General features: G+C 34.7%; 1 protein-coding gene across 1 annotated transcript in view; it reads left to right on the plus strand.

The window, feature by feature from the left end:
• LOC150087900 (uncharacterized) overlaps positions 1-15,841 on the plus strand; it is a 216,144-nt gene that overhangs the window by 86,726 nt on the left and 113,577 nt on the right. The window contains exons 6-7 of the mRNA XM_090369957.1: positions 2,447-2,726; positions 8,640-8,846. Of these exons, the coding sequence (XP_090226083.1) occupies positions 2,447-2,726; positions 8,640-8,846 (487 nt within the window). The remainder of the gene's footprint in view (positions 1-2,446; positions 2,727-8,639; positions 8,847-15,841) is intronic.

Below are 15,841 nucleotides of genomic sequence, written 5' to 3' on the forward strand. Positions count from 1 at the left end.
TGAATATGTGAGTATAATTGTGATTGTAGTGTGCTGCAAAATTTTAGCGTCTTTAAAAAGTGTGCCTCAAAATTTTAAAAAGTGTACCACAGCAACGAAAAGGTTGAGAAATACTGTAAAAATTATCCAGACATGTATCACTTTCACAGTGACATTGCTGCCATTCACTTTAATAGTGTGTCAATCAATCTTTGGCTGCCACTACACCTTATTCCCTCCTGGGTAGGCTTTCCACCAATCAGTGATAAGACCACAACAGGTAGCCCTCCATTTTTCCTGCAGAACAGTGACTAGTTGAGTTACTGATGTGAAATTTGTCAGTTTGGTCCTCACTAGATGTTCCAGTTCATTTCATATGGCTCAAATAGGGATTCTGTGCCAGCCATTCCAACTTTTGTATATTAATGTCCATGAACCATTCTCAAACAGCACTGATGGTATGGAATGAAATGAGGAATTGTCTTGTTAAAGCAGACTTGGATCTGTATTAAAGGACTGCCACATGGGGTGCATTGAATTGTCCATAATGTTGGAAGAGGTGTTTGCATTCGTGGTTTCCTGCACAACCACCAAAAATCCTAGTCTATACCAGAGAAACAGCTCCACATCCTGTCTGTTAGAAAAAAGCAGATGATTTGGGACAGAATCTTAAGGCTTTATTTAACCAGTTGAACAAACACACACACACACACACACACACACACAGAGAGAGAGAGAGAGAGAGAGAGAGAGAGAGAGAGAGAGAGAGAGAGAGAGAGAGAGAGAGAGAGAGAGAGAGAGAGAGAGAGAGAGAGAGAGAGAGAGAGAGAGAGAGAGATGGCAGTTTTATATACAATCACAGTATTTTAGACAATTCATCCTCTTTTGCTACTACACATTCACAACTAGCATGGTTGCTGTTTGTTCATGCCTTGTGAGAAAGGCCTCATTTTGATTCTGATCGGAATGGGAAGAACTGTTAGTATTTTTTTTTTTCTGTGCTGTGGTCAGGTGAGTCAGTCCCAGATTGAAGATTGTGTGATTTCTTCCCGAAACTTGTTTTCTATTATTGTGATTGCAATTAGTGTGGGTATTTTGGAGTTGACTATAGTAGTTATGGTTCATTCTTGTTGTGGTTGATCCCTGACATCTTTTTTGTTTGGCAGAATTGATTCTGGGACCTGCATAGTAAGAGAGTTTCACAACCCTCTGAGAATATTGATTCATATGCCTAATTACTTTAACATATGGAGAGCATAATGGTTTGTCCACTTAATACCTTTCTAATTTGGATTTTTAACCAGCCATCTTCTGCAGGCATGACATTATCATCCATAAAAATTAACCTTTTTCCCAGTTTTTGCGGTGTGTAGAAAGTTTATGAATTGCAGGATTTCAGTTCTGTGCCTCTGCCCAGTCAGTAATCTGTCCTTAACAATGTAATGGTCCTTACAGTTGCTGATGTCTTGTTAGTTCACTCTCACTGGATTTTTACAGGTTAGACATTTGTATCAGTGAGGTGGTATTCATTGAGAATAGGCTGGAAAGGCTGTAAAGCTGATCAGGACTCAATTTCATTGGGCTACCCAATTTCATTGGGCTACCCGGTATGTTTTTTGAGAACATTTCCCAGTATCCATTGCTATGCAGTTAATGGACACAAAGAAAACAGAATTTTTTTGTCAGGCATGAAACATCACCATATTTGCTTCCTTTGGCAAAGATTTTGTGTTTCCAAGTTGTGATTATTCTTCTGGCCAGAGAACTCATGTTTTAGTGTGTAGTGATTATCCTCCTCAGCATCATTTAGTTCAATAGAATTATTTCTGACGCCTGCTAATGAAATGGATTTGTGTAACGTCCTGCTGCTGGATTAAGCTATTTACATAGGTAAATAGTTAAAGGGTGTTATTTAGCAATGAACTAGCATTAGCGTATTTATAAAAATTAGAGAGTAAAGGTAGTATATTTTATTCCAAATAGTTAAGAGTAACATTTATGGTAGCAGAACTGTTTGTTTGTTATTTGTTTGGTTTTTAGGAGCATTAGCAACTAAGGCCATATTGCTCCGGGATATGCGGTGGTCATTCCCTGACCTTTCCGCATCCTCCGTATTTGGTAGTGATGGGCTCAAACCCCAGTCTAATCAAGAAGCGTGTGCTACGCACTGCTGCTCCTTCCCACCTGGCTACGGAGGCACCGTAGCAGAACTGATTTGCATGTTGCAATGCAGGTTTCTCCTATATTTGTCATTTTTTTTTTTCTGAAAACATTTAGAAGCTATTGCCATAAACAAGATTACAGTGTTCCTCACCTGTTTAGAGCAATGTATTTTACAATCATAATTCGCAATATTTGATTCTCTTTTGAGTATACTTTGATTTCTTTTAGTTCATTCTCCTACTTCTGTGTTCCTACTACCCATGAAAATGTTTTAATTTTTAAAAAGTTATCATTTTATACATAGGTTCACATGCTATACTTAAACCCTGATCACACGTTTCATGATTGCAATGATATTGAGAATGGTGATATGCAAGATTCTGAAGTCATTCAAGATTACAAGAAGTTATCACGTCGTGTTTCATTGCCAAATGCTAACAGAAGTAGCCGAAAATCTTCCAAAAATACTCCTGCAAAACCAAGGCAGTTTTTATACACCAAGTCAGATTCTAGCTCATCTCTGTCATCTCTCTCTGATGATGAGGAAAAAGACTGGAAGGTCATTTCCACTACAATTACTGGTGGTATGTTATAATATTTTTACAGATAACTCTTATTTGTAATACCATAACCTAGTTCAGTATTCAAATTATTCATAGTCATGCTGTTTTGTTGCTATTTTTGTCCTTTTACCTTATATATTTCTTATGGCAATAAGCTACACAGCTGAATTAATGTAGTAGCTAAACTAAATCATGTTTCCTTAAGTGATAATTGCTGCATCTCAAGGCCCCCCCCCTCTTTTCACATATATTTCTGAAATTGTCTTTTAATAAAGTGAAAATTTATCATTATATATAACTCAAGTTGTGTGATGATTAACATCTTATCCATCATGGGTTAAGACTGTCATTTCTGTTTATTCATTCAAACTCTCTGAGATAAACCCTTTCTTGCTGTTCAGTGGACATTTCAAATAGGTGATTCAAGAAACCAAATATGATTTTACCTGCAATTATATAAAACTCTAATAGATAATTTAGCTGCTTCATTGAACACCCCTTTTCTGTTTCCTTTATTTTATTCTAGAGGGAGAATTACATGATGGTTTTGTAAAATACAATAGTGAAAATATAATAAAGCATAAATTCCAAACTGATAAGAAAAATACTCTTATAATGGAAAATTTTAAACTTTTTTATAAAGTTATATACCCCAACTAAATACCCAAATTATGGTCGTATTAATCTAAATTATGGCGAAAACTTTAAAAATAATAATGGTGTTAGTCCAGTGAAAGTCCTTGTAAAAATCTTTATCCTCATATTACTGCTTTTCTGATTAATATTTATTATAAAAGCTCATCAAACAAAACATTTCACTTGCTATTTGTTGGCTTGCACTCTGAGATAGGGCTTAAGGCTCTCACCAGCCATTATAATATATGGAAATTTCAAGTGCAAGGTGCCAGGGAAACTGGAATACTATTTCACAGTGCAGTTGCATTGGTTTTCTTCATAAATACGTATGATTACTATTTTACTTATTATTACTCCATTATTTTACCCGGAACAGAAGTTAGTTTAACTTCTGTTCCGGGTAAAATAATGGAGTCGCTGGTTAAAGATGCATTGCAGGATCATCTAGACAAGACTGCAGCAATAATTCAAACAGCATGGGTTTGTTAAGGGAAAGTCTTGTCTGACAAATTTGATTGGTTATTATGATGTGATCACAAAGGAACTGGATGCAAAAAATAATTTTGATATCATATACTTGGATTTCAGGAAAGCTTTTGACACTGTTGCGCATGGAAGACTACTGTACAAATTTGAGCAGAATGGCATTAAGGGTAAGCTGCTACAATGGATAAAAGGATGGTTAAGTGGGAAAAGACAGAGGGTGGTAATCAATGGGTGCTGCTCTTCGTGGACTAATGTTATTAGTGGAGTCCCACAGGGTTCGGTGTTGTGTCCACTGTTGTTTTGTGTATTTATCAATGATATTGATGAAGGTATATCAGGCTTAATGTCGAAGTTTGCAGATGACACAAAGGTTGGCAGGGTTGTTAATGACAGTAATGGCAGTGTGCTACTGCAACAGGATTTAGATAATTTGGGCAGATGGGCTAAGAAGTGGCAACTGAAGTTCAACCTTGACAAATGCAAAGTACTGCATATGGGTAGAAGTAACCCCAGAGAAACGTACCAACTGTGTGGTACTACACTTAAGGTGGTAGAAAATGAAAAAGACCTGGGAGTAATTGTGCAGTCAGATATGAAGTTTTCTGAGCAGTGCAGACAGGCTGCTAGGGCGGGTCATGGGGTTTTGTCAATGATATATAGGAATTTTGCTAGCAGGGAAAAGGAGGTGATTGTCCCTCTGTATAAGGCAATGGTCAGGCCACGCCTTGAGTACTGCGTACAGGTCTGGAGGCCTCATTTTAGGAAGGATGTAGATTTGCTTGAGCGTGTACAGAGAAGAGCAACACGATTGGTGAGGGGAATGAAGGGATTCTCTTACCAAGAGAGGCTTAAGTTCTGCAAATTGCAGTGGCTGGAGACTAGGCACCTGCGCGGTGATCTGATTGAGGTCTATAAGGCCTTGAATGGGTTGAGCACGCTGAATTCTGATGGGATCCTTCCACTTGTTCAGATTACCAACCTACGGGGACATAAGTTCAAATTAAGAAAGGACAGATGTAGAATAGATGTGCGGAAATTTGCCTTTAGCCAGCGGGTGGTAATTGCTGGAACAAACTTCCATCTGTCGTTGTGGAAGTTGATAGGTTAAATAAATTTAAGGAGGAACTGGACAGGCATTTGGAGGGAATGGTGTGATTTTTTTTTTTTTTTTTTTTTTTGGCTGATGCTGCATAAGCTCCTACACTTGCTTTCTTGCATCATGTGCCACTACTACTACTACTACTACTACTACTATTTATTTAGATTTTAAAATTTGGGAGTATATTTTTATAAAGATTAAATTTTCTATTTGTTATAAGAGTTTTTTTTTTTTTTTTTTTGCCCCTTATCAGTTTGAAATATTATGCTTTATTATATTTGCAGTATTGTATTTTACAAACCATCATGTAATTATCCCTCTAAAATAAAATAAAGGAAAAATAAACAGAGTAATTTTCCTGTTTATTTTTGGGAAGTAGCCAGATTATCTGTTAGTTTATATATATATATATATATTACACAATGTATTTGGATTTTAGCAAAGCATTTGACTCAGTCCCTCATGAGAGGTTATTGTATAAGCTGGAACATGTTGGGATTACTGGAAGGATTCTAAGATGGATTGTTGGGTGGCTGCAGGACAGAAGGCAGAGGGTTGTGATTAATGGATATTCTTCAGATTGGTGTAATGTTAGGAGTATGTTTCCCCACAGGGATCGGTTCTTGGACTACTCTTTTTTTCTGATTTTCAGAAACAAAATCAATGAAGGGTTAGAAGGAATGTCAAAATTTGCAGATGACATAAAGATTGGTAGAGTCGTTAATGATCAGTGCAAAGCAGCACTCCTTCAGGATGGCTTGAACAGACTTTAAAAATTGTCAGAAAAGTGGCAGCTATGTTGTAATGCAGCAAAATTTAAGATATCACACTTGGGGAATAGCAACCCCAAAATAAATTATACATTTAGTGGGAATTGAATTAAAAACAGTAGAAGAAGAAAGGGATCTGGCCTATAGGCATATTTGCCCTGTATTGTAATTCCCAGATAGTTTTCTGAACAGCATAAACAGGCAGCCATGAAAGCCCATGGTGTCCTTTTGATGATTTATTAAACGTTATTCTGTAGAGATGGGGATAGATCAAGCAGATTTATATTGGAAATAATAAAGCAAATTATCCAACTCTAAATCAGTAGTAAAAAAAGTATAAAAAAATTATTTAGTCTGACGTATAATCAAAATAAATCCTGCCCAATACTTTAACCGAAATATAATATATTTTTTTAGAAAACTAAGTATAGAAAACTAAAGTTTTTAGTATATAAGGAAACAATCCTTTCTTTACCAGTTGTTTCAGAAGTAGGTAGCAGTTTTATTTTCCTCTTATTGTTAGCAAAATTCTTGTAGTAATCATCTGAAGAACTAATCAGTGATTCCTCTGAAAGACAATATTCTTCCGATGAATTGGAACCAAGAATTTTTTCCATATATCCAGAAATCCTTGTCTGCTCTTCGTTAATATCAGAAGGAATTGCTGAAAAAATGTATACTAATAAATTAAAACTATTTAATATATTAAAATAGTTTAAAAGTTTGGTTACCCATTAATTTGTCATTACACAATAGCAACAGATTTTGTCTTACTTTCAGAGTCAATTCTTTTATATGCCTTAAGGCAAGTTCAACCATTTTCCTCCCTAGAGAATTTTGTATTCTTCTTCAGTTTGACATGTAATTTTTTTAAACACTGCTATCGAAAGAAAATAACACGTAAATATAATTATATCACTGAGAAATGCAATTGGAAGGGTGTGCAGCAATTCCCTTGATTATAAGAGTTTGTGTAATATATGTATTACATGAACATGTATACAGTTATTACATGTATACAGTATTTATGTAAATTAAGCTATGTACGACAATTATATCAGCAATATATTATAATAAGAATTTATTTATTTAAGATGATAAATTAATCTTTACTCTAAGTCTACACAGTGGAGAAAAATCTCAGAAACAGACAAATATTAGTAACGTGTCATTGTGATCCTGAAAAGGAATTTTTATTTTCTTGGAGTTAGACAAATATAGAAACTATTGTGTTTTCTTACCCAAACACAAATGAGACATTTGGAGATACGAATTTGCTGAAAAATCACATACTTTTGGGATAGAGTTACATTCTGACCCTAAATAGAGTTCAGTGTGATGAGTGAAAAATGTTCAAAAAGCTGTAAATAATAATTTTGTAGTTTGTCTCTCTGATTCTGAGGCAGCAAAATTTAATGCTAACTTGCAGGTTTTTCTCAATATTGTCCTATACTTGTTAAGTAAATCCTCAGATCTCCTCTTTGTATTTTAATAGTACTAACATGTACAAAAATATCACCTTTTGTATACCCTTGATGATGTAGAACCAGTTATCTTTTGATGGCTGTTTGCATTATCAACTTCTCCTGCCAACCATACTTTGGTTCTGTTCTGTCTATCTTTTTATGCAATATATTTTCCATCTCCCTGACATAGTTCCTTGCCATATATAGAACAATGGTACAAACAATTAAACAGAATTTTTAAAGATACAGAATTTAAAATTGTAGCCAATAATCAGTCAGTAAAATCTTTTTTTCACATTCCATAGAAATGACTCAGTTTACAATATATCTTGAGGAACTGTGACTCCTCATACCACACAATGCACACTCGATATGAGAATAAAGCAGCACTCGGCTTGCATTCTTGCTTCCCACACTTCCGCTTCAGAACTTGCTTTCCATGCGGTCAGTGAAAACCACACCTTTTTATTCAATGAAGTAAAAATACTTAACATACAACATGATTACACTAAATTATTTATTGCAGAGACTAGAAATTAAAGTACATCAAAATTCAGTAAATGTACGTCGCCCCTATCCCATCTCAGATGCTTGGTGTGTTATGCACATGCGCCAAGAGAACAAATAATCTCTCTATTATAAATTCAATCATGTAATTTGTGTTTTTACTGTCCTGTGATCATGACTCTAGTTGAAAAGTGCTATCAGCTTCAGGAAAGTAATTTTTAAAAGCAGGATATTATAGAGGTAATTCTTCATTTCATAGGTAAAAATTTTATTACAAAATAAAACAGGCATAGTTAAGTATTTTATATGAATTTTCTTTAATTTTTTTAAAAAAATTTAGATTAATATTGAATTTAGTTTACTTATTCAGTGCTTTAATTTGTTATTACTTTAGTTAATTCTTTCCTGTGTTGTTTTTTTTTAATTATTTTTTTTTAAATGCTATCTGAGATTTAGTTAATTTTTAAAATTCTGTATGTAATTTAAATTAAGTACCAGTAAACAAATTTTGCTTATAAACCTGGTGTATCTGATTAGCCAAATTCAGTTATGTGAACGCTGTATCCTGCGTACCTGAGCATCTGTCAAAAGTTGGGAGTAAGAATAATTATCTGGGATAATTCAATATTTTCATCATTCTGTGTGAGTTAGTTGATGTCACCTTTTTGCAAGATGCAATTTGAAAATTTCTTGAAATTTGTTGCCTAAAAGTACTTTTCACTGATACAGAGAAACCAAAAGTTTTCAAGCTCTGACATAAGTAGAAATATTTTGAAATTGTTCTGAAATTTTTTTGAATTGCAGAAAAGTAAATTTTATTTGAACTATAAGGAAATGGGAAGTGAAGTTATATTTTAAATTGTATATTAAATTAATTATGTAGATTCAATTTTATAAAATTGAAATGAAAAGTAATTTTGGTAATTTCAAAACATCAAATATTTTATTGGCTTACTTTTGGTATCAATAGAACACAGCATGCTGGGGCTAGTTGTTGCATCTGGAAAGTTCATGGTATTGTCTGTTGTTCAACGTCTGCATACTCCATCACATAGTCCTTCTGCATCCAGGAACACATCTGTGGAAAAAGTCAATACTTATTCTTTGATACCTCCTATGAGCTCCCCTCGATGTGCTATTGGGATAGCAGAGCTACAAGGAAAATTATTAGTTTGTGGTAAATAAATATTAATGAATGTGTGTATATTAATGAATATAAAGTAAATATTAATGAATTTATATATATTAATTATATATTTATTCTTAACTTTGCTAGAGAAATTTTTTACAAACAAAATATGGTTGATTAACTATTTTTATGGTAATTGGTGTTAACACTTACACATCTATCATGGTGTGTATTTTTCTGATTGGAATTTTGTTAGTGTACTTTATTTCCATAATGTTCTGATTTGTTTGCCCTTGTTGATTTGTTGGTGTAAAGTAGTGTTTCTATATATATACTGGTTTGCTGTGCTACTGGCAAAAATCCTATTTTAATTTAGTTTATATATATATATATATATATATATGAGAGAGAGAGAGAGAGAGAGAGAGAGAGAGAGGACACTTCTTAAAGAGAAGTTTTATAAACAGCAATTCAGTAAATTTCAAGGAAAAGGTGTATGTAATTTTTATACATTCTTCTGCCACTTGGTGGGAGAATGTATAAAGTATATATTTTTGTAATATGGGAGAAATGGTGCATATGACTGTTGAGGTTTACAACTTTGAACACAGGAAATGTTTGACAGTAAAAACAGCTAAAAAATAATTAACAGACACTTGCAAAGTTTCTCCTTGTCATAAATTAATAATGCCTTGCAGTATTTCCAAAATCAAAGAACACACTTTTGAAGACATGCACTGTGAAATTACAGTTGAATGGAAAGTCAGATTGAACAGCATTAAATTTTTTTTTTTTTTGGCTGGCCCTTTCACACACCCAAACAACCGCTAACTGTTAAGCCCTCCCAAGATGATTGGAGTGAATAGTGCTATTCTGGGGAGACAAACAAGTGGTTTGTGAACCATGCTATAGCTGGGAATAGTTGTGTTGTAGACCTAATATCAGCAGACTTTGGGATGCACTTCTAGGCAGATATTTAAAACATAAGGTATATGGTTATATTTATTATATATAATATACTCACAGATATAATTATCACTTTGTTTTACAGTTTTTAATTTCATAATATCACTTATTATTTTGGCATAAAATGTTGATAAGCGTTTTTTATTTTTTAAAAAAATAACAACAACGCACCTTTTAAAATGCTTTGTTTCTTAGTACAGTAGAATGTCGAAATGACGGCACCCCAAATAATAGAACATTCGAACTTTTTTTTTTTTTTTTTTTTTATGAAAACCCCAAACACGAAAGGTATCAAAACCTATAGTACATAGTACCGTGCATGGGTTGAAGGATAAGTATGGGGGAGGGGGATGCCGGAAACTTTGCTCTAGAGACTAAACATGGGTTTCACCACTTCAAGCCTCCAATAAGCAAAGTGGTGGTATTTCACCGGTTGATGAAAGTCATCTACCACCTGGAAACTAACGGCACATTGAGATCAGATGTTTACATAAAGCACAGATATCTTCCAGTGCTGGAAAAAGAAAACTGAAAGTCATGTGATTACTGTATTTCTTTACATTTGCCATTTTGAAAGTGAATTTTGTACTGATATCATGGATTATACCCCACTGTTTTACATTTATTTTAAATGAAAAACCCCTCACTATGACTCCTAAAGTTAATAAACCTCATACAGAGAAAAAAAGAAAAACAACAACAACATTAAAGCTTAGTGGCAAATGATATAATCCAGACTATTACATTAGGGTCACTCACCTAATTCATAATCAATTCATATACCCATGTGTATTGTGTGTGTTCTCTGGTTGATTTGTCTGTTTTGCTGGATGAAAAACTGCAGTTTCTGGGGAGAAAACCTTGCTATCTACGCCTGAGACTGACTAACTTTGCCATGGAGTGAAAAAAAGCCCATAAAAGTTCCTTGCGTCATCGACATCATTGGAACACAGGCGTTTTCTACCTGGCGCCTCCGTAGCCAGGTGGGAAGGAGCAGCAGTGCGTAGCATGCGCTTCTTGATTAGACCGGGGTTCGAGCCCGTCACCACCAAACACGGAGGATGTGGAAAGGTCAGGGAATGACCACCGCATATCCCAGAGCAATATGGCCTTAGTTGCTAATGCTCCTAAAAACCAAATAACAAATAACCTTTTCTACCTGTTGTGGGGAAGACATGACAATACCAGTGTGCTAGCCATGCAGACTAAACTTGATTTAATGAAGAAAATAGAATGGGACATAAGCAGGAGTGTATTAATGGCAGAATATAATATTAGATCGTCAACTAAAACAAAAATAAAAGTCAAAATAATGGCACCTGGAATCCTCGAAAGAACCATTTTTCTGAAAGTCTACTGTATTAGAATTAGTGGTGGAAAATGATGCAAGAAAGCAAGCTTATAAAGAATCAGCAAAAAAAAAAAAAAAAAAACTCACATCACATGCCCATCCTACAATAATTAATTTTAGCTCTTCCTTAAATTTATTCAAAGTACAGTCAGTCCTCATATAGCACGATAGTTGTGTTCCTAGAAACCCTTGTGCAATGTAAAATCGTGCAATATAAACAACAGGCCCTATGGGAAAAATAGGGTTAGCTGCCGACCACCCAAGATTGAACACACATTTGTAACCAAAACATTACCAAACACAATAAATAATTGTAATAAAATACTTACGTATTTTATTACGATTATTTATTATTATACATAATAAAATACGTAATACGTAAGCATTTTAATTACTTAAGTATTTTATTATGACTATTATGTAATAAACTATTGCTAATGCTTTTGCTTCTATCGTAAGCAAACTTTTTTTTGTTTGATTTTCTATCCAAACAGATGACAGCCGTTCCATCTCTTCCAATTTTTTGTGTCTTAATCTAATGGATTTTAATTACACTTTGAGTTGTTCCTGCTATGAAAGTTGTTTTTATTTTCTCTGCATTCTTTGTAATTCTCGGTGTTGCCTCATTTAGGTCTGTAGCACGTGCAATATCACATGGTCTTTCATTTCGCTCAAAGCGTTTCACAATTTCATATTTTTTCTCTATCGACAGAAGCGGACTGGCCATAAGCCTTACCGGGAAAACCCCGGTGGGCCGGACGCCGGTGTGATTTTGGCCATAAACGTTAGTATGAGGTCACTACAAATTTTTCCCGTGAAGAATTTTTGATCCAGTCCGCCTCTGTTTATCGATATTGCTTTTGTTTTTCTCTGTGAATCTGCAGTGTCTTCATCAGGATGCTTCCTTTTCACACCTTTTAAGTATTTTACTCATTTTTAGGAAATAAAGTACAATTACAAAACGAGGAGGCACTGCTTGATACACATAACAAAGCTGCGCGTGTGTAGTAACTGAATAAACAACACCGTAAAGGCAGAGATACACTATTAACACCTCACATTTTACTAAAGCACATTTCTAGGGGTTACTACCATAAAACAATAAAACCAATTTTCAGTTGCGTTTCTGTGAGTGGAATCTGTTATAAACTGGTAGTAAATTCGATCTAATTGCATTTGCAATTATACCGATAGCTGGAATTGTGTTGGTTTTTACATTATTATGGTGAAATGTGTTTCCCCTTCACTGCTATAAAAAACAAATACAGTTTCAGAATCTTCTCTTCATTCCTATCGTGTTGCGTTCAGTTGGGGTGATTCCGCGTTCGACTGCCATTGCTTGTAAACACAAAGGCGAATCATGCATAAGCGAATTCGGTTCGTGTTATATAAGATATCGTTCCCCTATTTATGAATCGTGTATGATTGAATTCGTGTAGTGTAAAGACGTGTTATACGAGGGCTGACTGTACTCACCATCACAACACCAAATGGAAATTTGTTCCAACAATCGGCCACCTGCTGGCCGAAGGCAAGCTTCCGCACACTTTTATGCAACCATTCTTCCTCAATTTGAATTTATACTCCCTTCTGTGCAGTCTAAGCAAGAGGGAAAATGTCATGTGTATGGAGTTTGCTCAGTCTGTTCAAAGCCTTAAACACCTCAGTCAGATCTCCTTACACATGCTTAAACTCCAGATGCTGCAGTTTGTAGAACTCAAGTCTTTCATGATAAGTGCATCCTTTGTTTCTTTCACCAATCTGGTTGCCCTTCTCTGCTTCTGTTTCAGCAGATCTCCATCGTTCCTGAAATGAGGCCTCCAGACTTGTATATGCCATACTCAATAGGTGGCCTCACCCAGTGGTACACAACCTGTGGGGTATGACCCCCAGGGGGTCTCGGGATAAATTAAAGTGGCCGTGGAAAATTTTAAATAATTCTTTTTTTGTACACCTAAAAGCTAAAAACATGTGCTAAAATTACTTTTTCAGTACTGTAGGTGTAAATACCTTACTACTCGAACGAAGTCTGAGATACGAATGAACACTACTGCCATTCTTTATTTTGTTAGGGTGGTTACATGTGTGATGCAGGTGGCATTCTTATTTATTGTCCACATCAGGAATATGCCTTAATTTGCTCACTGGCTATTAGACACACCAAAAATGGCTGACTAGTGCAACAACTTCTAAGTATGTATTAATTGCTGAATGGTAATTCCCTTAGCTCTTAATTCATACTTCCTACAGCACAAATTTCAAATTGCATTAAAGGCCAGAGGTGTGACTATGTGGTGGCAGTAATATAGCAAGTCTGTGCATGCACTCTTTATTCTGCTTTGTAATTTGGTGCTTTCATGTCAGCTTGGATGTGTTCTTCATTCTTCTGCTACTTTTTATATTGCACATTTCGTTCTTATTATTGTTGTTTTAAGAAGAAAAAATATATATTTTACCATGAACAATTGGGTAAATCTGAACAGGATGGCCAAGAAGCAACAACAATAATGTTGCTACAGTTGTTTCAGAAGTAACTGTAGCCAATAAGGTAAGAAATATATCATGTGAAAATATTTGGACACTAATGTTATTTCAAGTGTAGTGCAACCACCAATTTCTGGTAGAGAGCCATCTCCAAATTAAAAGGAATAAAAAGGAATAGAAAATATCAAGAGGTATTTATGAAGTGTGGCTTCACTTAAAGTGTTGATGAGCAACATCCTGTGTGCGTAACATGTTATGAAAAACTGACTAACAAAAGCATGACACCTATTAAATTAAAAGACACTTGCATACGAAACATCCAGATCTAAGAAAAAACTGAATCCTTTTTCAAAAGACATGTCGATGCCCACAAGGTCTGAAATTGTTCATGGAGAAACATATGGCAGTTCCTTGTAAAGCTTTAAGAGCATTGTTCAAAGTTTCATATTTAATAGAAAAAAATTTGAAATTGCATACTATTGCTGAATCCCTTGGTCTCTTTGCTGCAATAAAAATGATTTAAATTATGCATGGAGAAAAGTATGCCAATGATTTAAAAACTATTCCTCTATCCAGAGACAGTCTTGCAGCGTATTACAGCTATCGCAGACAACATAAAATTCAGTTTATAAAATTGATTGAGAGAAAGTCCAATTTTTGCAATACAGTTAGATGAATCCACAGTTATTTCAAACCTTCTCAACTTATTGTATATGTCAGATACTGCTACGAAGGAGATATTCTGGAGGATTTTCTATTTTGAAAAGCTTTGGAAGGAAGAACAATGGGATAGAAGATTTTTCGATGTTATAAATATTTTCTTTAAAACAAATAATGTGATGTGGAACAACTGTGTTGTGATTTGCACTGATGGTGAGACTGCATTAACAGGAGAAAATAAAGGTTTAAAAGACAAAGTAAAAGAAAATTGATCCAAATATAGTTCTTAATCATTGCATTATACGTAGGGAAGCATTAGTGACAAAGGAAATGCAAACTGATTTACACGAAGTTTCAAAAGTTGCAGTAAGTGTGAACAATTTTATTAAAATAGAAGCTTAAATAGCAGACTTTTTTGCTATACTTTGTATACTTTGTAATGAAATGGGTGATCCGCTTATGAAACACTTCTTTTATATATAAAAGTGAGCTAGCTGTCCAATGATAAAGTGTTGTGATATCTTTTTGACCTCAGACATGAAGTTTTATTGTTTTTATTGGATAAAAATCAGAACCTTGCTCAATTGTTTACGAATCAAAAATGGCTCGGAAAACTTACTTAATTTGTTGATATATTTGAAAAACTTGGTGATTTAAATTTAAGTCTTCAAGGACAAGAAACAAATACATTAATACACAGTGATAAAATAGAAGCTTTGAAAAAGAAGCCTATTCTTTGGAAAACTGAATTTGAGCGTAATACTACTGAAATTAGCATTAGTAAAGGCACATGATGCAAGAAAGCAAGCTTATATAGCATCAGTCAAAAAAAAAAAAAAACTCATTTCGCCCATCCACTCGCTCCAAATGTTTGTCTAGTTCTACCTCGAATCTGTTTAAGCTCTCAGCTTCTACAACAACATATGGAAGTTTGTTCCAGCAATCAACCACACGCTGGCTAAAGGCAAACTTCTGCACATCTGTCCTATAACTGTCTTTCCTCAATTTGAATTTATGCCCTCTCAGGCGATTATTTTGAGCAAGAGGAAAAATCCCATCAGTATTGAGCATGCTCAAACCATTCAGGGCTTTATACACCTCAATCAGATCACCTTGCAGGTGCCTAGTCTCCAGACACTGTAATTTGCAAAACTTAACTCTTTCTTCGTAAGAGCAACCCTTTGTTTCATTCACTAATCTTGTTGCCTTTTGCTGCACTCACTCCAGCAGCTCAACATCTTTCCTAAAATGAGGCCTCCAGACCTGTGGGTGTGGCCTCACTATTGCCTTATACAAGGGGATAATCACCTCCTCATCCCTGCTAGAAAAATTTCCCATGTTTTTCTGATTTCGTTAATAGCAATAATGACATTTTAGGGATATTATTGCCACCCACCTAACAATGCTAATTAAGAATTTTTACAAACTATTTAATTTATCTCCAGAAAAAGAGTTGTATTGGATTCATGATCCCTTTGCTTTTGAAATTTCTTCATGTCCCGAAATTACCATTCAGCAAAAGGAAGATCTTATCGACCTGTCATCTGATGAATCATTTTACAATTTGTGAAAAATTTTGGCT

This window comes from Mastigoproctus giganteus, chromosome 3, assembly GCF_048544385.1.
Source record: "Mastigoproctus giganteus isolate SK-2022 chromosome 3, ASM4854438v1, whole genome shotgun sequence".
NCBI classification, from domain to species: Eukaryota; Metazoa; Arthropoda; class Arachnida; order Uropygi; family Thelyphonidae; genus Mastigoproctus; species Mastigoproctus giganteus.